This window comes from Salvelinus namaycush, chromosome 27, assembly GCF_016432855.1.
Source record: "Salvelinus namaycush isolate Seneca chromosome 27, SaNama_1.0, whole genome shotgun sequence".
In the NCBI taxonomy this organism is placed as follows: Eukaryota; Metazoa; Chordata; class Actinopteri; order Salmoniformes; family Salmonidae; genus Salvelinus; species Salvelinus namaycush.
This window is the reverse complement of record NC_052333.1, coordinates 10,122,026-10,144,109: the sequence shown is the minus strand read 5'-3', so window position 1 is coordinate 10,144,109 and position 22,084 is coordinate 10,122,026. Positions and strand designations below refer to the sequence as shown.

At 40.4% G+C, this 22,084-nt stretch overlaps 1 protein-coding gene across 1 annotated transcript in view; it reads left to right on the top strand.

The window, feature by feature from the left end:
- The window catches only part of LOC120022026, a 101,410-nt gene extending 82,127 nt beyond the window's left edge, over window positions 1-19,283 (top strand). Inside the window, exons 11-16 of the mRNA XM_038965824.1 lie at window positions 8,282-8,435; window positions 12,432-12,492; window positions 12,635-12,701; window positions 13,066-13,284; window positions 14,301-14,342; window positions 18,806-19,283. Of these exons, the coding sequence (XP_038821752.1) occupies window positions 8,282-8,435; window positions 12,432-12,492; window positions 12,635-12,701; window positions 13,066-13,284; window positions 14,301-14,342; window positions 18,806-19,030 (768 nt within the window). The 3' untranslated portion in view covers window positions 19,031-19,283. The remainder of the gene's footprint in view (window positions 1-8,281; window positions 8,436-12,431; window positions 12,493-12,634; window positions 12,702-13,065; window positions 13,285-14,300; window positions 14,343-18,805) is intronic.
- The last annotated feature ends 2,801 nt before the right edge of the window (window positions 19,284-22,084 follow it).

Here is a 22,084-nt window from a genome sequence, read left to right as displayed (position 1 = left end):
CATTTTATCTATACAATCCAGTAAGTCTCACACATTACATCTATAAAATCCAGTAAGTCTCACACATTACATCTATAAAATCCAGTAAGTCTCACACATTTCATCTATAAAATCCAGTAAGTCTCACACATTTTATCTATAAAATCCAGTAAGTCTTACACATTTTATCTATAAAATCCAGTAAGTCTCACACATTTTATCTATAAAATCCAGTAAGTCTCACACATTTTATCTATAAAATCCAGTAAGTCTTAGACATTTTATCTATAAAATCCAGTAAGTCTTACACATTTTATCTATAAAATCCAGTAAGTCTCACACATTTTATCTATAAAATCCAGTAAGTCTCACACATTTTATCTATAAAATCCAGTAAGTCTTACACATTTTATCTATAAAATCCAGTAAGTCTCACACATTTTATCTATAAAATCCAGTAAGTCTCACACATTTTATCTATAAAATCCAGTAAGTCTTACACATTTTATCTATAAAATCCAGTAAGTCTTACACATTTTATCTATAAAATCCAGTAAGTCTCACACATTTTATCTATAAAATCCAGTAAGTCTTACACATTTTATCTATAAAATCCAGTAAGTCTCACACATTTTATCTATAAAATCCAGTAAGTCTTACACATTTTATCTATAAAATCCAGTAAGTCTCACACATTTTATCTATAAAATCCAGTAAGTCATACACATTTTATCTATAAAATCCAGTAAGTCTCACACATTATATCTATAAAATCCAGTAAGTTTCACACATTTCATCTATAAAATCCAGTAAGTCTCACACATTTTATCTATAAAATCCAGTAAGTCTCACACATTTTATCTATAAAATCCAGTAAGTCTTACACATTTTATCTATAAAATCCAGTAAGTCTCACACATTTTATCTATAAAATCCAGTAAGTCTCACACATTTTATCTATAAAATCCAGTAAGTCTCACACATTTCATCTATAAAATCCAGTAAGTCTCACACATTTTATCTATAAAATCCAGTAAGTCTCACACATTTTATCTATAAAATCCAGTAAGTCATACACATTTTATCTATAAAATCCAGTAAGTCTCACACATTATATCTATAAAATCCAGTAAGTTTCACACATTTCATCTATAAAATCCAGTAAGTCTCACACATTTTATCTATAAAATCCAGTAAGTCTCACACATTTTATCTATAAAATCCAGTAAGTCTTACACATTTTATCTATAAAATCCAGTAAGTCTCACACATTTTATCTATAAAATCCAGTAAGTCTCACACATTTTATCTATAAAATCCAGTAAGTCTCACACATTTCATCTATAAAATCCAGTAAGTCTCACACATTTTATCTATAAAATCCAGTAAGTCTTACACATTTCATCTATAAAATCCAGTAAGTCTCACACATTTCATCTATAAAATCCAGTAAGTCTCACACATTTTATCTATAAAAATCCAGTAAGTCTCACACATTTTATCTATAAAATCCAGTAAGTCTCACACATTTCATCTATAAAATCCAGTAAGTCTCACACATTTCATCTATAAAATCCAGTAAGTCTCACACATTTCATCTATAAAATCCAGTAAGTCTCACACATTTCATCTATAAAATCCAGTAAGTCTCACACATTTCATCTATAAAATCCAGTAAGTCTCACACATTTCATCTATAAAATCCAGTAAGTCTCACACATTTTATCTATAAAATCCAGTAAGTCTCACACATTTCATCTATAAAATCCAGTAAGTCTCACACATTTCATCTATAAAATCCAGTAAGTCTCACACATTTCATCTATAAAATCCAGTAAGTCTCACACATTTTATCTATAAAATCCAGTAAGTCTCACACATTTCATCTATAAAATCCAGTAAGTCTTACACATTTTATCTATAAAATCCAGTAAGTCTCACACATTTCATCTTTAAAATCCAGTAAGTCTCACACATTTTATCTATAAAATCCAGTAAGTCTTACACATTTTATCTATAAAATCCAGTAAGTCTCACACATTTCATCTATAAAATCCAGTAAGTCTCACACATTTCATCTATAAAATCCAGTAAGTCTTACACATTTTATCTATAAAATGAAAACAATTTAAGGGGAAGAGGATAGATAAGTCTCAGGGTTTCACTGCATGATATTTTCAAAATAATATTTTTTTTTATTCTTAAAACGTAACACAGCCCTCGAGCTCGGTTTTACTTCATTCAAATGAGTTTACTATCAGTTTCAATCAAGCTGAGTGCAGATGTTTTTTTAAGAGTGTTCGTTAGGATATGAGTATTTTTTGCATATCTTTAATGTGGTGTGCACAGACAGCCCAGAGTTATCCTTCTCTTAGCACTCAAAGACTTCTGTCCTCTGTCAGACTTTTGAACAGTTGCCACTCGTTGAGTTTAAGTCGGACCTGAATTCTTTGAATCCTGAGGCCTGTTAAGGTGAACATGGTAAATCTGCCTCTATGGAATGTAGCATTGCTGTATCTGGGATCATCCCTTTCTGGTGCTTTAAGTATTGTATTTTATGAGACATTTTTATTGTCCACCTTTTGAGGAAATTATTTGATTATGGTATTGTGCAAGGCAGAGTTACTGAGTCGACCGGCTTCTGTACCCAAAAAAGTATTAATAATAATTCAAAAACAAGCTAGAAAATGTCAGAGATCTAGATCCAGAGAAATGGCTACATTGGGTAACCTTTGAGTAGATACATTCGTTTTTTCATGGTTAGGTCACATGGTTAGTAAAAACTCCTGAATGTACACAGTAAGGTCCTTTTATCATGCTCTCGATTGGATCATCACTTTAGAGATGTCCTTCAGTTTATCCAGTCAAAGAAAATAACTACCGCCTGGGTTTGATTTCTAGCCTCTCTTCTTCTCTTCTCCCCGTACCATCATGTTCTCACTGGAAAAACAGACTTCAAGCCTAATCCATCTGGCATATTCACAGTGGAAGGTTTTTTGTTTCCTTAGATATACCAGCTGACCCTGGTGATCCAACTGACAGGGAGGAAGGAATGACAGCTTTCACAATAAATATTGTGGGAATGTAATTGGAAAACGTTTAATTTGATACCGAATGGTGGGGCTCTGGTTTATAGAGCAGGGGTTGCTGGGATATCTCCTCAGTTTAGGGTCTGGTGCCATAGCAGGTGCCAGCTCTCTGTTCATATGATTTCTCATTTTATTTGTCCACTGAAGATGTTTGGTTGCTCTGATTAAACCTTGAGTCATATCTGAAGTCGCAATGTCCATGGATTATCATTATTTAACCCGACCGTACAATATGAATAGCTATGTTCTAGCAGCATTGGCTCAGAACCATCTTTCCCAATCTGTCCTAAATGTATTATAATCTGCTTGCTTTGAGAAGCGGGAGAACTAAATTGCAGTTTGTCTTTCACACCTCAGACAACATGGTCTTGATTTCGAGGGGTGGAACAAAAAAAATCCCATCACAGTTGGTTGCACATACTGCACATGTTGAAATTCTGGAGCGCCAAATTTAGACTGGGTCGGTCTGTGTTCTGCATGTGTGATTTAGGGATGTGGTACTCTGTTGGGAGAATAGACTAGGCGCTCTTTGAACAAAAAGGAACACGTGTTCTCTCTCTCTGGCGGATCACAGTAGAGACTCCTAGTCTGCCAGTAGCGAGAGGAGTGAGTCCCTAGTGCTCAGGCCAAACGAAAGACTAGGCCCAAGACATGAGACACACACTTTGTCAGACATTAGTACCTTAACCACACAGACTATCCCGTTATATTAGGCTGGACGCCTCAGTTGGGCATTCAAGTTGAGGTTAAATGTGGTTATGAAGTGGTGAGAAAAATGAAGTGTTTAGAGCACACCAACAGACCTTAGTGATGAGTGAACTGTATTTCAGCATACTTGTAATGGCACATCTGGACTCCATGTAAGGGCAAGGAGTCATGAAGGGAGGGAGGGAGGTGGGAAGAGGAAGGAGAAGCCGAGGAATAGCAGGAGGTGGAAGAGGACGGAAGAGAAAGACGAGGAAGGAGGAGAGTAGAAGAGAAGGAAGAGGAGGAGGAGGGTAAAGAAGGAGGAGGGTAGATGAGGGTAGAGGAGGAGGGTAAAGAAAGAGGGTAGATGAGGGTAGTGGAGGAGGAGGGTAAAGAAGGAGGAGGGTAGATGAGGGTAGAGGAGGAGGGTAAAGAAGGAGGGTAGATGAGGAGGAGGGTAAAGAAGGAGGAGGGTAGATGAAGGTAGAGGAGGAGGAGGGTAAAGAAGGAGGGTAGATGAGGGTAGAGGAGGAGGAGGGTAAAGAAGGAGGGTAGATTAGGGTAGAGGAGGAGGAGGGTAAAGGAGGAGGGTAGATGAGGGTAGAGGAGGAGGAGGGTAAAGAAGGAGGGTAGATTAGGGTAGAGGAGGAGGAGGGTAAAGAAGGAGGAGGGTAGATGAAGGTAGAGGAGGAGGAGGGTAAAGAAGGAGGGTAGATGAGGGTAGAGGATGAGGAGGGTAAAGGAGGAGAGTAGATGAGGGTAGAGGAGGAGGAGGGTAAAGAAGGAGGGTAGATTAGGGTAGAGGAGGAGGAGGGTAAAGAAGGAGGAGGGTAGATGAGGGTAGAGGATGAGGAGGGTAAAAGACATAGAGGAGGAGGAGGGTAAAGAAGGAGGAGGGTAGATGAGGGTAGAGGATGAGGAGGGTAAAAGACATAGAGGAGGAGGAGACACTTCACTTTTTCTACGTTGTTACGTTACAGCCTTATTCTAAAATGTATTAAATTAAAATGTGTCCTCATCAATCTACACACAAAACCACATAATGGCAAAGTGAAAACAGATTTTAAAAAGTATTTTATTTACTTAAGTATTCAGACCTTTTACTCAGTACTTTGTTGAAGCACCATTGGCAGCGATTACAACCTTGAGGCTTCTTGGGTATGACTACAAGCTTGGCACACCTGTATTTGGGGAGTTTCTCCCATTCTTTTCTGCAGATCCTCTCAAGCTCTGTCAGGTTGGATGGGGAGCGTCACTGCACAGCTATTTTCAGATCTCTCCAGAGATGTTTGATTGGGTTCAAGTCCGGACTCTGGCTGGGCCACTCAAGGACATTCAGAGACTTGTCCCGAAGCCACTCATGCGTTGTCTTGGCTATGTGCTTAGGGTCGTTGTTATGTTGGAAGGTGAACCTTCACCCCAGTCTGATGTCCTGAGTGCTCTGGAGCAAAGAATTTCTGCAACATTGAAGGCCCCCAAGAAAACAGTGGCCACTGTATGGCTAAGAGTTTGTGAGCGATTGACAGGTTCTGAAGGCTGCGTATGCTGCATATGCTGCGTATACGGACCTCAGGACAAGAGTCTAGAAGACATACATTACCAGTCAAAAGTTTGGACACACCTACTCATTCCAGGGTTTTTCTTTATATTTACTATTTTCTACATTGTAGAATAATAGTGAAGACATCAAAACTATGAAATAACACATATGGAATCCTGTAGTAACCAAAAAAGTGTTAAACAAATCAAAATATATTTATTTTAGATTTTTCGAAGTAGCCACCCTTTGCCTTGATGACAGCTTTGCACACTCTTGGCATTCTCTCAACCAGCTTCATTAGGTAGTCACCTGGAATGCATTCCAATTAACAGGTGTGCCTTGTTAAAAGTTAATTTGTGGAATTTCTTTCCTTCTTAATGCGTTTGAGCCAATCAGTTGTGTTGTGAAAAGGTAGGGCTGGTATACAGAAGATAGCTCTATTTGGTAAAAGACCAAGTCCATATTATGGCAAGAACAGCTCAAATAAGCAAAGAGAAACAACAGTCCATTATTACTTTAAGACATGAAGGTCAGTCAATCCGGAACATTTCAAGAACTTTGAAAGTTTCTTCAAGTGCAGTCGCGAAAACCATGGGTTAAGCTATGTTGAAACTGTCTCTCATGAGGACCGCCACAGGAAAGGAAGATCCAAAGTTACCTCTGCTGCAGAGTTACCAGCCTCAGAAATTGCAGCCCAAATAAATGCTTCAAAGAGTCCAAGTAACAGACACATCTCAACATCAACTGTTCAGAGAAGACTGTGTCAATCAGACCTTCATAATAAGAGTAAGAGACTTGCTTGGGCCAAGGAACACAAGCAATGGACATTAGACATTAGACTGGTGGAAATCTGTCCTTTGGTCTGATGAGTCCAAGTTTGAGATCTTTGGTTCCAACCGCCATGTCTTTGTGAGATGCAGAGTAGGTGAACGGATGATCTCCGCATGTGTAGTTCCCACCGTGAAGCATGGAGGAGGAGGTGTGATGGTGTGGAGGTGCTTTGCTGGTGACACTGTCAGTGATTTATTTAGAATTGAATGCACACTTAACCAGCATGGCTACCACAACATTCTGCAGCGATACGCCATCCCACCTTGTAACGCTCGTCTTCCTCCTCGTCTGAGGAGGAGCAAGGATCGGACCAAAATGCAGCGTGGTTTTAATACATACTTATTGTTTATTAAACGAAGACGGAAAAACACTTAAACAATCTACAAAAAAATAAACGACGTGAACAGACCTGAACTTGAGAACATAATAAAAATGAACGCACGAACAGGAAGGAAGGAACAAACGAACGAACGAAACGAAACAGTACCGTGTGGCGAACAAACACAGACACAGCAACAATCACCCACAAACAAACAGTGAGAAACAGTCTACCTTAATATGGTTCTCAATCAGAGGAAACGTAAAACACCTGCCCCTGATTGAGAACCATATCAGGCTAGTTGAATGAACCCAACATAGAAACACATAACATAGAATGCCCACCCAGCTCACGTCCTGACCAACTAAACAAGACTAAACAAAGGAAATAAGGTCAGGAACGTGACCCACCTGGTGGGACTATCATTGACCCAACAAACCTCCAGGTTGTTTAAGGGCTATTTGACCAAGAAGGAATGTGATGGAGTGCTGCATAAGATGACCTGGCCTCCACAATCACCCGACCTCACCCCAATTGAGATGGTTTGGGATGAATTGGCCGCAGAGTGAAGGAAAAGCAGCCAACAAGTGCTCAGCATATGTGGGAACTCTTTCAAGACTGTTGGAAAAACATTCCAGGGGAAGCTGGTTGAGAGAATGCCAAGAGTGTGCAAAGCTGTCATCAAGGTAAAGGGTGGCTAGTTTGAAGAATCTAAAATATATTTTGATTTGTGTAACACTTTTTTGGTTACTACATGATTCCATATGAGTTATTTCAAAGTTTGGATGTCTTTACTATTATTATACAATGTAGAAAGTAGTACGAATAAAGAAAAACCCTTGAATGAGCAGGTGTGTCCAAACTTTTAACTGGTGCTGTACTTGTATGTAAATGTAAATGTAGCTGCTACCAATGCCAGAATCGTCTAATCAGATCAGCACACATGTTCCGAGACAGAGTGCTGAGAACAACAAATCTCAACACCTAAAGGAGTCAATGAATCTACATGGACCCGTCCCAAATGGAACCATATTCCCTATAGACGGGTTGATTATTTAGCAACAAAACCGATGCGTGTGCAACTATGGGGCAAAACAGACTGGTTGGCTTAGATTGTTGACAAGATGTAAACTATATATTTTTTCCGATGTTTATTGGAAACATAAATAAATGTGCACAATGAGCACTTGTTATTTCAAATACTTCGTTACAGTTGTTGGGTTAGCTAGCTGGCGAATTTGAGCCATATTAGCATTGATCAGTCAAAACACTTTAAAACAAGACATCTTATCAAGTACAAGATGAAACGAGTCACTTACGATTCCCCACATGGCAGTTTCTTGTCATTGTTGGTAACTATCTGGTCATCCAGACCCACAACAACACACTGACTTCTGCTCCATTGAAGCGTGCGTATCGTTTTCGTGACATTTTCAGCTAACCCATCTACTGTATATAGTGCACCACTTTTTACCAGGGCCCATATGTAGGCAATATTGTGCCATTTGACAGAAAGAGACATGATAGCATAGTGTTGACTGACAAGAATGTGTGGATATTATTGAACAGGATTAAGGCTACTTTGCAGTCCATTATTCTTGTAAAATAAATACAATGAGCTGCAGTTACATTAACCTAGAGAAAAGTAGAGCAAGGGATGCGCTCCAGCAGTAGGGGGTAAAATGATGAACATCCTCCTATTGGAAAATCATAATACCCCCACTAACAATTCTGTGTCAGGGCTGGTTGAGCGTTGGGCTTTGTGTTGTTGTTATTGTTATTTGGTGTTGTTGTTGTCGTCTCTGTGTGAATCTCTGTGATCCTAATCCCCTGCAGGTTGGCTGTAAGGTGTTGCACTTCTTCCACATGTACATGCTGGGCTGTAACTACTTCTGGATGCTGTGTGAGGGGATCTATCTGCACACGCTCATTGTGGTGGCTGTGTTCGCCGAGGAGCAGCACCTACACTGGTACTACCTCCTAGGCTGGGGTGAGTCTTACTACCCGCCTTAACCACAGATCAGGGATCTGATTAGCTTAAAGAGATAGTGTGAGATTTGGGCAATTAAGGCATTTTTCTACTTATGCTAGCTGTTCCGGTAGACTTCCAATCATTGTGCTAACGATAGTTAGCATTGGCTCACGAAACTACCTCTAACTCTCTTCATACTGGACGCAGAGACATAAAAATGGTATCTGCGAGTTCATCTGATTCCCTTTAAACCAAAAACCAAAAACATAAATTGTATGCAATAAGGCTGCATTAGTTATAGCCAGCAATTGAAAGCAATGCAAAAGGTTAATTGCAGAGAGGAATAGTCGAAGCAAGAGGGTCCACTGCCATCAAAATCATTCAGAGGCGGCGCTCCTAGTGGCTGGGGACTTTAGTGCAGAGAAACTTAAATCCATTTTACCTAATTTCTACCAGCAAATTACATGTGCAACCAGAGAGAGAAAAAAATAACTCTAGACCACCTTTACTCCACACACAGAGGCAGGTACAAAACTGACCATAATTCTACCCTCCTAATTCCTGCACACAAGCAAAAACTAAAGCAGGAAGTACCAGTGACTCGCTCAATACGGAGGTGGTCAGATGCTAAGCTACAGGACTGTTTTGCTAGCACAGACTGGAATATGTTCAGGGACTTATCCGATGGCATTGAGGAGTATACCACATCAGTCACTGGCTTCATCAATAAGTGCATCGATGACGTTGTCCCCACAGTAACCGTACATACATACCCCAACCAGAAGCCATGGATTACAGGCAACATCCACACTGAGCTAAAGGTAAGAGCTGCCGCTTTCAAGGAGCGGGACTCTAACCCAGAAGCTAATAAGAAATCCCGCTATGCCTTCAGACAAACCATCAAACAGGCAAAGCATAAAATACAGGACTAAGATTGAATCCTACTACATCGGCTCCGACGCTCGTCGGATGTGGCAGGGTTTGCAAACTATTACGGACTACAAAGGGAAGCCCAGCTGCAAGCTGCCCAGTGACACAAGCCTACCAGACGAGCTAAACGACTTCTATGTGCACCTCGAGGCAAGCAACACTGAAGCATGCATGAGAGCTGTTCCGGACATCTGTGTGATCACGCTCACCATAGCCGATGTGAGCAAGATCTTTAAACAGGTCAACATTCATAAGGCCGCAGGGCCAGACGGATTACCAGGACGTGTACTCCAAGCATGCGCTGACCAACTGGCAAGTGTCTTCACTGACATCTTCAACCTGTCCCTGTCCGAGTCTGTAATACCAAAATTTTTCAAGCAGACCACCATAGTCCCTGTGCCGAAGAACACCAAGGTAACCTGCCTAAATGACTACGTCTATAGCCATGAAGTGCTTTGAAAGGCTGGTCATGGCTCACATCACCACTATCGTCACGGAAACCCTAGACCCACTCCAATTTGCATACCACCCCAACAGACCCACAGATGACGCAATCTCTATTGCACTCAACACTGCCCTTTCCCACCTGGACAAAAGGAACACCTACGTGAGAATGCTGTTCATTGACTACAGCTCAGTGATCAACATAATAGTGTCCTCAAAGCCCATTTGTCACGTAGGTATAAAGGGATCGGGAGACATGCGCAGGAATGCGTAATAGGGTTTTTTATTTACCCAAATTAGGAGACAAAGGAGATGATCGTGGACTACGATCAAAGGAGTGCCGAGCACGTCCACATTCTCATCGACAGGGCTGTAGTGGAGCAGGTTGAGAGCTTCATGTTCCTTGGTGTCCACATCACCAACAAACTATCATGGTCAATTTTGTAACCACTCCCTCTTCAAATTAGGGCTAATTGGAAAAGCTGTTCAGAAGAGGACATTGTATTATTTCTTTGTACTCCCTGATGAAGGCCATGCAGCCGAAACGCGTCTGATTTTTTAAACGTTGTTTCTATTGAACATGCCATACAAATAAAGGCATTTTAATGAATTATATGAAGAGTGCCTTGGTCCTCCTTTCTTTTTTCTTTTTGATGACCAATTCACCCCTTTTACCAAAGAGCACCTTCTATCTACCAAAATGTACTATTGTGTACCTTAGTAGCGCTTCCCTTCCTCTTCTTTCTACTAAAATATATTTTATATTTGAGATTCTTCAAATGGCCACTTGATGACAGCTTTGCACACTCTTGGCATTCTCTCAACCAGCTTCATGAGTTGGTCACCTGGACTTTTGAACGGTAGTGTGCATACTTCCTCTTCTCCCCATCTGCTTTTATGAAAACAAGTCACCAAAACAGCATTCTCAGACAGTAATTAAATGATTCACTTGATGGTCAGTCATGATAGTCAGTGATAATTATTCCCTTTGTTAACGCTTTATTTTACGTTTGAACATGTTACATTATATGTATTCGGCAGTTGTTTAGCTAAAATGGTTTTATACAACGGACAAACCAGATGTAGGTTTTTCACCTTTATGTTGTTCTCGCTGGAATTGAACTCATATCCTTGTCAACTTGCCCATCTGTTTTTGGGGCATGTATTTCACTATCTATTCTATCTATTCTAATGACGTCTGAGGTAACATGATACAGCAATAAGTCTTCATAGCAGCCTGTTGCATGTTATAGTGTGTACAAAACCATAAACTCACCTAGCCCTGGAGGCCTCTGCCTCTGATTCATAGCCTATCTTCATATTTCATCACCCTGTACTCACTGTAGAAATAAAATAACATTGTAAACAGCTCCCACTATCGCTGAATCAGCTTGTGTGTCACACAACACAGTGGGACACAATCTGTGTCAGGACACAGGAGCAGAGACAACCCTGAGGTCACTGTTAACTGCGACACTCTCTGTGTGTCAACCCCATCAAACCCTGTATCAAATTGACAGCTTTAGTAGCTCTTCCTATTGGATAGCTGCTGTTAACGTGCTGTCTGTTCTGTTCTCCCCCTGTTTAAAGGAGGAGTGATGTGTTATAATATGAGCCCTGTGATACGATAACTGTGAATGGTCGGCCATTATTAAAGATGCCGTGATATAACCTTGGGGCAGAAGCTACAGTGTCTTTCACACAGCCACCCTGAGGGATGGATGGAGGACATCCAGCTAGTCCATCTGTAGCCAATATGGCCGTAGAGCTTTGATAAATCACTTCTAAACGGACCCGCTGCTCGGATTCATCTGTTTAATCTGTTTATGGCCCAGCTAAGATGAAACCCCCAATAAACACTGGTATGGTTGTGTTGTTAATGGAGAAGGATTTAACAAGACTGGATTATTAGAGGAAATTGCTCAGTGTGGGTTTGTTTTTGTTCAACTTGTAGCGGACAACATGATGAGGATGATCTTAATTTGATCACTTTTATTGCCAACAAATTTCCTACACCACAGGTATTGCAGATGAGCGTCGTGATTTACATAAATTCACTGAAAACCCACACTAACACGCGGTTATATTACTGTAACAGTATTGTACTTTTCATGTTTCCTACTGTTGGCCAGCTAATAGCCTAACCACCGATCAAGCAACATTATGAACTAAACGTTCAAATCCTGTTGCTCCAGGATTATTTTGCTGTGACAATATAGGTCAAATTAAGATCCTACACCTGTAGGATAGTATAAGCTTGTTTTGAATTTAGGAAGGGCTTCCATTGGCTGTCTGCTCTGCCAGGTATCTTCACCTTAAAGGATATTTAAATGCTGCTTAACAGCCTTAAAGGAATAGTTGACTCAAAATACAAATTAACATGATTTCTCCACTTACCTTGGCTGTGTTCATGTTCATTTGTATTTTCAGTGAACTTCCCCTTTAACCTCTTCTATAGAAAATACAGAAGATATACAAGAAGTTACTCTTATAACTGAGGAATTACATACTCATTACTGTAATAACCACATTATAGATGTTTATGTCATAATACACACAACATCATTCATTGATTGATTCATTAATTGATTAATTGCCATTTTGCAGATGTCCTTACAGTATCTGTCTTCTGGTTTCCAGGGTTTCCCTTAGTGCCTGCATCCATCCATGCCGTGGCAAGGAAGAAGTATTTTGATGACAAGTGAGTGATGGTCCTCTGCACTAGTGTTGTAAATAGAGCAGCTGTGTGGTGAGCTGCAGTAAACAGATATAGAAGGAGAAGAAGAAGAATTCATTGTCCGTTTGTAGACTTGTGTGATGGAGAATGTTTCTCCTTCCTGTAGCTGCTGGATGAGTGTTGAGACCCACCTGCTCTACGTGGTCCACGGGCCCATCATGGCAGCACTGCTCGTAAGCTACATCCTACACTCTAGAACCTTAGAAAGTTATTTGGCTGTTCCCATAGCAGAATCCTTTGAAGAACTATTTTTGGTGGCAGGTAGAACCCTTTTGGTTCCAGGTAGAACATAATGGTACATGGATGTTCTTCTCGATCAAAACTTAATACGTAGGTAGCCATCATTGGACCAAAAATCATGTATTGTTATACTGTTGAATGTGCAACACATCAATCAAAGCAAATTGTGTCCTATGCTGATGTTTAGACTTCCATTGTTTAGACAAAAGCATTATAATCAGGTTAGATTGCAGCCCTTTCAGACACAGCAACCATTTTCAGACGTTTATAAAATCCCTTCTTTCTCCTCTTTCCCAGGTGAATCTGTTCTTCTTGCTGAACATCGTGAGGGTGCTGGTTACCAAGCTGAGGGACACCCACCGGGCAGAGTCTAACATGTACATGAAGGCAGTGAGAGCTACCCTGATCCTGGTCCCTCTCCTGGGCATCCAGTTTGTCATCTTCCCCTGGAGGCCAGAGAACCGTCTGGCAGGGGAGGTTTACGACTACATCATGCATATACTAATGCATTACCAGGTAATCGCTATGACTACATCATGCATATACTAATGCATTACCAGGTAATCGCTATGACTACATCATGCATTTACTAATGCATTACCAGGTAATCGCTATGACTACATCATGCATATACTAATGCATTACCAGGTTATCGCTATGACTACATCATGCATATACTAATGCATTACCAGGTAATCGCTATGACTACATCATGCATATACTAATGCATTACCAGGTAATGAAACTGATCACTACGACTACATCATGCTTATATTAATGCATTACCAGGTAATCACTATGACTACATCATGCTTATATTAATGCATTACCAGGTAATGAAACTGATGGCTACGACTACATCATGCTTATATTAATGCATTACCAGGTAATCACTACGACTACATCTTGCTTATATTAATGCATTACTAGCTCATATCTATATTAATGTATTATTAGAAAAGGACTATTAATGCATTACCAGGTAATGACTGTATTAATGCATTACCAGGTAATGACTACATCATGCATATATTAATGCATTACCAGGTAATATCTATATTAATGTATTACCAGATAATGACTTTATTAATGCAGTAGCAGGTAATGACTACATCATGCATATGTAAATGCATTACTAGGTCATATTTATATGAATGTATTACCAGATAATTACTTTATTAATGCATTACCAGGTAATGACTTTAATAATGCATTACCAGGTAATGACTACGTCATGCGTATATTAATGCATTACCAGGTATGTAAGGCAATTGATTGTATGCTAGCAGAACAGTCCTTACCAAAGCTCTGATCTGACATAAGGTATACCAAAAGGGTTCTTCGGCTGTCCCCATAAAATAACCCTTTTTGGTTTCAGGTCGAATCATTTTTGGTTCCAGGTAGAACTTTCTTTACAGGGTTCTACATGGAACCAAAAAGGGTTATTTTATGGGGACAGCCGAAGAACCCTTTTAGGCTCTAGATAGCAACTTTTTTTCTAAGAGTGTGTGATTGTCTTGTTTTCCCTCCAGGGATTACTAGTGGCAACGATATTCTGCTTTTTCAATGGCGAGGTAAGCACTACTGTACTAACACAACACACAACACACAGGATATCTTTCTTCACTCTGTGGAAACCATCAACTTCCCATTCAGTTGTACTCTTATATAATTTGTTTGTTGAGGTACAGTAGACAGTATACAGTAACAGTTTAAGCTTGAACCTCTGATGAACCCTTACCCTTTGGTATGGTAGTGTTTTAACTGAACCTCTGAAGAACCCTTACCCTTTGGTATGGTAGTGTTTTAACTGAACCTCTGATGAACCCTTACCCTTTGGTATGGTAGTGTTTTAACTGAACCTCTGATGAACCCTTACCCTTTGGTATGGTAGTGTTTTAACTGAACCTCTGAAGAACCCTTACCCTTTGGTATGGTAGCGTTTTAACTGAACCTCTGAAGAACCCTTACCCTTTGGTATGGTAGTGTGTTAACTGAACCTCTGAAGAACCCTTACCCTTTGGTATGGTAGTGTTTTAACTGAACCTCTGAAGAACCCTTTGGTAAAGTAACGTTTTTTTTAGTATAGTACAGTTTTAATTGAACCTCTGAAGAAGCCTTATACTTTGGTAATTTTTTTTTGGTATAGTACAGTTTTAATTGCAACTCTGAAGAACCCTTACCTTTTGGTAAAGTACATTTTTAATTGAACATCTGAAGAACCCTTACCTTTTGGTAAAGTACAGTTTTAATAGAATCTCTAAAGAACCCTTACCATTCGGTAAAGTAGAGCTTTAATTGAACCTCTGGCAAAGTGCAGTTTTAACGCCTGGTGGCGTTTCAGCTGTCAGGACTCGTCTGTCCCGTCATGCACACCATTTCACATAGCATTTCCATGTCAACAGGCGGCCATCTTGTGCACCTGATAACACATAGATTTTTTTTATTTGACTAGTCAAGTCAGTTAAGAAAAAATTATTATTTACAATGGCAGTCTACCGGGGAACAGTGGGCCTTGTTCAGGGGCAGAATGACAGATTTTTACTTTGTCAGCTCAGGGATTCGATCCAGCAACCTTTCGGTTATTGGCCCAACGCTCTAACCACTAGGCTACCTGCCACCCCGAACAATTGTGGAGATGCCGGAGATTGAACCCGGGGCCTCATACATTGACGAGTGGCCCGTGGTGATAGAGTTATCATCAATTAGTGGGAGAGAGCATTACTGCGCTGAATCTATGGAGTCAGCTGACTCCTGTACAGTAGCAGAGGCAACAGCACTAGGACCATCTCAGATGAAGAGGAAGGAAGACAAGCCTTAGAAATGCCTCAGACACTTGAATCTCTCTGGGGCGAATCATCCACCCTGTCTGTCTGTCTGTCGCTCACTCACCTCAGCCTGCAGTTGTTTGCTGTCTGACAGCGGATGTCCATAATCTAGAGTCACCAACACAAACTTGAACTTTTGAATTTTTAAGGACATTGCTGTTTTTTTTTTAAAGAGACCATTCAGACTTGTTTTTAGGTAATATTGTAGATGCTGTGATCCAGAACGGCCAGAGGTTTTAACATAGGCCCACCCACCCAGTCAGTTAATAATATACATTGAGAGAATACATTTGATAGGTCAGGAGTTGCATCAGGTACTGCTTGGCCAGTCTGAGCCCAGATCAGGAGAAAGAGCGACTGAGCATTTTCTTCGCTTGAGAAAGTAGAAAGAAAAACAATGCACACACCCAGAAAAACAGAGACCTTATTTGAATACACAGCATGAGGTGGAATCTGGCACTGACAAAAACACAGCGAATGAACATAGCATTCGTTCATCATCAGGCGCAGTGTTTAGTAATATTTTATACGTAGGAAATGATTTCTGGGCCGGGAAAACAGGTCAATTATTAGCTCATGCGTGAGCAACCAGGCCCCATCAGCATCTCCATCGGCCCTCGTAAACCAAGTTTGACGTGTCAGAAGAACCGATTCAGCAGTGTCGGGGGGATAAAAGACGCATTGACACAGTAAGGGAATGTTTGTTTGCTTTGCAGCATAATGGCTTTTACTGTCTCCTAATTTGGGACATTAATTTTTGGAGATGAGTTCATTGCACAATTTGATTCTGGGGCCAAACTGCCTAGACCTAGGTTGTGTCCCAATTTACACCCAATTCCATACATTCTCTATGGGCATCTTTTTCCCTAAGGGCCGTGGTCAAAAGTAGTGCAATATAAAGGGAATAGGGGTGTCATTTGGGACTCAGCACTAGCTACACAGTCTGTTGAATAACTCATTGTCAAGTTACGCCAATGAGGAAAAAATTAGTACTTATTGTTATGTTTTCTAGGTTGCGTCTGAAATTGCACCCTATTCCCTATATAGTGCACTACTTTGGACCAGAGTACAAGTAGTTTATAAAAAAAAGTGAAATCCTGTGCACAGCAGTGTGTCTCTAGGTCCTGGTGCTGGTTTTGGAAGGAACAACTAGTATTCAAAAGCATGAGTAAAAATGGCAGACTGAAAAAAAGACAGGCAAATGTAATTTTTACTCGTTTTTCAATGCTAGTTGTTGATATGCTCTGCATCATTAGATCATGGGAGAGTGCAGTGTGTCCTGTCCTCATTTTCACTCAGTAATTGGTGTGGCATTGTTCAGGAATTAGATGTTCCCTGTGCTGGCTCAGGCCGTTCTTCTGAGAGAACTATGTCAAACACTGCTTTGCTTTCCATTTTTAGACTGCACACCCATTCATGCAGTATAAAGTTATCACACAAGATCATTCTCCGGTTTTCATTTTTTTCTTAATCAGATTCGTGCTGTGCTGAATAATTTCATACGCTCATAATGTATAATTTACTAACTTGGTGATTTTCAAAAGAGGAACAGCAGATAAGCGAGCGTAAATACATCAATCTACTCTACCTGCACTAAACTCAGTAAGGAGAAGGTATTATCCTTCAATTAATCACAGGAAATGGGAGCCTAAATTGTGATTAAATTCTGTTTCATAACAAATTCATGTCTAAAAACTGCCATTAACATTTATCATACAAATTCACATTTCCTGTGCTCAGTCACATTACATTGATTTAATGATCATGCATATTGATGAAAATGTGTGGTTGTGCACTAAAATGCTGTGAGGTGACATTGAGGTTCTAAAATGCTGTGAAGTGACATTGAGGTTCTAAAATGCTGTGAGGTGACAGTGAGGTTCTAAAATGCTGTGAGGTGACATTGAGGCACTAAAATGCTGTGAAGTGACATTGAGGTTCTAAAATGCTGTGAGGTGACAGTGAGGTTCTAAAATGCTGTGAGGTGACATTGAGGCACTAAAATGCTGTGAAGTGACATTGAGGTTCTAAAATGCTGTGAGGTGACAGTGAGGTTCTAAAATGCTGTGAGGTGACAGTGAGGCACTAAAATGCTGTGAGGTGACATTGAGGTTCTAAAATGCTGTGAGGTGACATTGAGGCACTAAAATGCTGTGAAGTGACATTGAGGTTCTAAAATGCTATGAGGTGACAGTGAGGTACTAAATTGCTGTGAGGTGACAGTGAGGTTCTAAAATGCTGTGAGGTGACATTGAGGCACTAAAATGCTGTGAAGTGACATTGAGGTTCTAAATTGCTGTGAGGAGACAGTGAGGCACTAAAATACTGTGAGGTGACAGTGAGGTTCTAAATTGCTGTGAGGAGACAGTGAGGTTCTAAAATGCTGTGAGGTGACAGTGAGGTTCTAAAATGCTGTGAGGTGACAGTGAGGTTCTAAAATGCTGTGAGGTGACAGTGAGGTTCTAAAATGCTGTAAGATGACAGTGAGGCACTAAAATGCTGTGAGGAGACAGTGATGTACTAAATTGCTGTAAGGTGACAGTGAGGCACTAAAATGCTGTGAGGTGACAGTGAGGTTCTAAAATGCTGTAAGGTGACAGTGAGGCACTAAAATGCTGTGAGGTGACAGTGAGGTTCTAAAATGCTGTAAGATGACAGTGAGGTACTAAAATGCTGTGAGGAGACAGTGATGTACTAAATTGCTGTAAGGTGACAGTGAGGCACTAAATTGCTGTGAGGAGACAGTGAGGCACTAAAATGCTGTGAGGTGACATTGAGGTTCTAAAATGCTGTGAGGAGACATTGAGGTTCTAAAATGCTGTGAGGAGACAGTGAGGTACAAACAGACCATGTGTCTTTTTGCTGTTCACCTGTCTGTGCCTAATGTGTCTCTCTGTGTGTCTGTAAAACCCTGATGAGGGCAACAGCTGAAATGCAGCAATTTTAATTATAAAGAAGTTTTATGTACTTCCATTGTCCTCCAAGAGTGGCTTAATATGATTGTTCTCTCTCTCTCTCTCTCTCTCTCTCTCTCTCTCTCTCTCTCTCTCTCTCTCTCTCTCTCTCTCTCTCTCTCTCTCTCTCTCTCTCTCTCTCTCTCTCTCTCTCTCTCTCTCTCTCTCTCTCTCTTTTGAGTGTGTTTATCCGTTTGAGTGTGTACTCACCCATTAGAGAATACAGTTTATAATATGAATATTCCTTTTTCTCAGGTGCAGGCTGCTCTGAAGAGACAGTGGATTCAGTATAAGGCCCAGTGGGGTCAGAGACGGAGGGACCACTGCTCCATGCGCTCTACCTCCTACACCGCCACATCCATCACTGAGGTGCCCGCCTTCATGTACCACCACGACTGCAACAGCGAACACTTAAACGGCAGACACACCTCTGAGGACTCTGAGCTGGTGGCTCTTAAGACAGGGGAGACGTACGCCTGACAAGCGGGAGGCACTCTGAGTGTGGGAGGAGAAAAGAGTTAGTAGAGGAATCAAGATGGAGACGTTTCTCTACTATCTAACATGAAACAAAGTTTCCCAGCGGTCCCCGTCACGGTTCCCCATCTCAGAGACAGAACGAGGGGGTAAGCCCCAGACTGTGAAGGAGAAGACAGTGTGTGTCTGGACAGTGATACAGTGATACAGTATCTCTCCCATGACTTGGCCAACGATGGCTGATGCTTCTTTACATGACATTGCTGCTGCTGTGGCTGATTTTAAAAACATTATAAGATATACATGAAACGGGAGTCGAGTTTGAAATGTGACACGTCCTAAAGCTGCTATTTGTGGCTGCTATTTGTGGAGCTCTTCCTACACATCATGGGGACGTTGAGGATGATGGTGATGGTGAAATGGATGATGATGATGAAACTGTATTGTTGCTTCGTCTATACCAAAGGGTGTGTGGGTTCGGCTGCCATAGGCATGCTCTGCGTGAACTGAATCCAACACTGAAGCGACCGACAGTGTCCATGACACGTGAGATCAAAGGTTGACAAAGGCTCCCTGTACCTAAGCTCTGGAATCATGTACATATTTGTTTCACCAGTTTCACTTTAAAAGTGTCAAAGGGTGTTTTAGAAGATTCTATTTTTCGGACTAAATGTTTTTGTTCTTGTCAACGACTTGTTCTTTAAATACCTGCTATCTGTCCTGTGAAGCTAGTTTGCTCCGCCAGACTGCTTTGCTGTTAGTACAGCTGCTGACTGTTCTTGTGGTGTTTCTGTCAGAAGGCCTGGATTTAAAGAGTGCAGAAGATACAGAACGCCTTGATATGGGCTCAAAAGAGAGAGAGTAAAAAGGATTGATTTAAAATAAAAAGCAAGATATGGAATGACATAGGTAACGCATTTGGAAGCCATTTTGAGTACCACATGGCTCTAGCGGGGAGACTATTTCAGTGAAATGGTCTTGTCTATTGTTTGCCGTGTCCATTTGCCAAAAGGTCTAAAGTGAAGCTTGTATGATTACCGAAGAATCATTATGTTATGTTTTGTGCTTAAATTAAGGCTATTTGAATATGTCCAAATTTATTTTCTTTGTCAAATCGTTTAGGAATAGAAATAACATGGAATGAGGAGAGAAAATGAGTAAATACATTAAGGCTACCTGCACAGTGTTGCTATATCATCAATTATAATTTTCAATACAATTATCTAAATTGAAAACATGATTACCTCGAAGAAGCATTTTCCTTCCATTGTACAGAATCTGTTAAATCGTTCTAACTGAGGGCTATTTAAACAACTCTCTTGTGGTGAATACTACAGAATATGTATTTTCATTCACCTACAGATGTAGGATCTTAATTTGAGCCAGTTTGTTACAGCAGGAAAAGAATCCTGCAGCAACAGGAAATGTACATTTTTACATGGATAATAATGAGTAGACATTTTCTTTTGTCGGGGTTGATACATTTTTTGTAAGGATAAATCAAGTCTGAAATTTCAAAGTGACAAATACAATTTGATTTCATTTTAAACCCCAGGAAAGTTGAAATCAAATTAAGATCCTACATCTGTAATATATCATGCCCTTAAATTATCATGCTCTTGGATCCTGAATTAAAGTTTGAGGCATTTCAGAAAGTGTAATGTGGAATCCTTTGCTCTTAGCTAGTCTGGTAGCGCAGGCTAATTTCTAGGAGTGTGATTTTGGTTTTGTGTCACAAAGGCTGTCTTAAGGAGTCAGGAATAGAAACGCAATCTCTTGTTTACCGTCACTGCATGCAGGTGGTCAACAAGCACCTTCTGTTTCATAGAAATGTAAATGTTAACCTTCAAATGTGTTCCTTTGGAAATTGCACAACCAAAATTGATTTCTAGAATGGACACTGAAAACCATTGAAATTGAACGAAATGGCTCAGCACACTGCTTTGTATTGAATTAAAGGAGATCACAGGTCATAGCTCACAAACAGGACTATGCAGATGTCAGAGACAAACATTTACAGTACTGTGTGTGTGTGTGTGTGTGTGTGTGTGTGTGTGTGTGTGTGTGTGTGTGTGTGTGTGTGTGTGTGTGTGTGTGTGTGTGTGTGTGTGTGTGTGTGTGTGTGTGTGTGTGTGTGTTTATCAGTGTGTAAAATGCAGATAGTGATCCATGAGCCTTGGGGCCTTCTGATGTCCAGATTAATCCCATCTTCACAGGGTTTTTAAAGATAGACATCTGCTAGGATTTAACTCCAGGGGCTCTCAGAAAGGAAGAACGGCTCTGGAGCTGCCCTGATCTGGATATAGTGTAGCAGTATGTTACTGTAGACAGGTACAGGTACTTCAGTACCGATGACAACCAGGGGCCTCATTTATAAAAAGATTTGTACTCATAGATTTAATCCTAAATTGTGCATACAATGCCATTTATAAATGAGGCCCCAGGTGCCCAGACCCATTGCAGACTAGTTTGGACCTGAATGCCGAAGACACATTTTCTTTTGGGGACAATACAGTTAATTGTGCCAATCTAATTTATTTTACATCTTCAAATTCTATTAGGCCAAGATAAAGTAAATCTTTACACTTACTCCAATGTTAATACTCTGCTTCCAATGTCTTTGCTGATGTCGGGCCAGCATGGAAGATTTGACACGGTGACAATCAGTTTGAAAGGTTAGAAGAAGGCCATTTGATGAGGTCTCTAAGAGCTAATTCTGTCTGTTTGATACCAGAGAAGGCTTTAACCACTGTGAAGTGGATTTAAAAAAGGTTTTGATACATCCATCTTTTGAGGTTTATTTGTTCTGGATATGAATACCATGTTAAGGTTTTTATTTTAATTTGGAGGAATAATTTTACTTGTGTATATTTAGTATGTACATGGTCATGTTGTCCTGTGCCCATGTCAACATGACAGCAGAGTTTGTGTGTGTAATAGATGTGAAGTGTTTCAACCGCTGTTTTCGGTTCTTTTGTTTCGCTTGTGTTTGGCTCTAAGTGCTTTGTGTGGCGTTATTTCAAAGAAAACAAAAACAGTGTTTTGTAAAATGCACAAAGT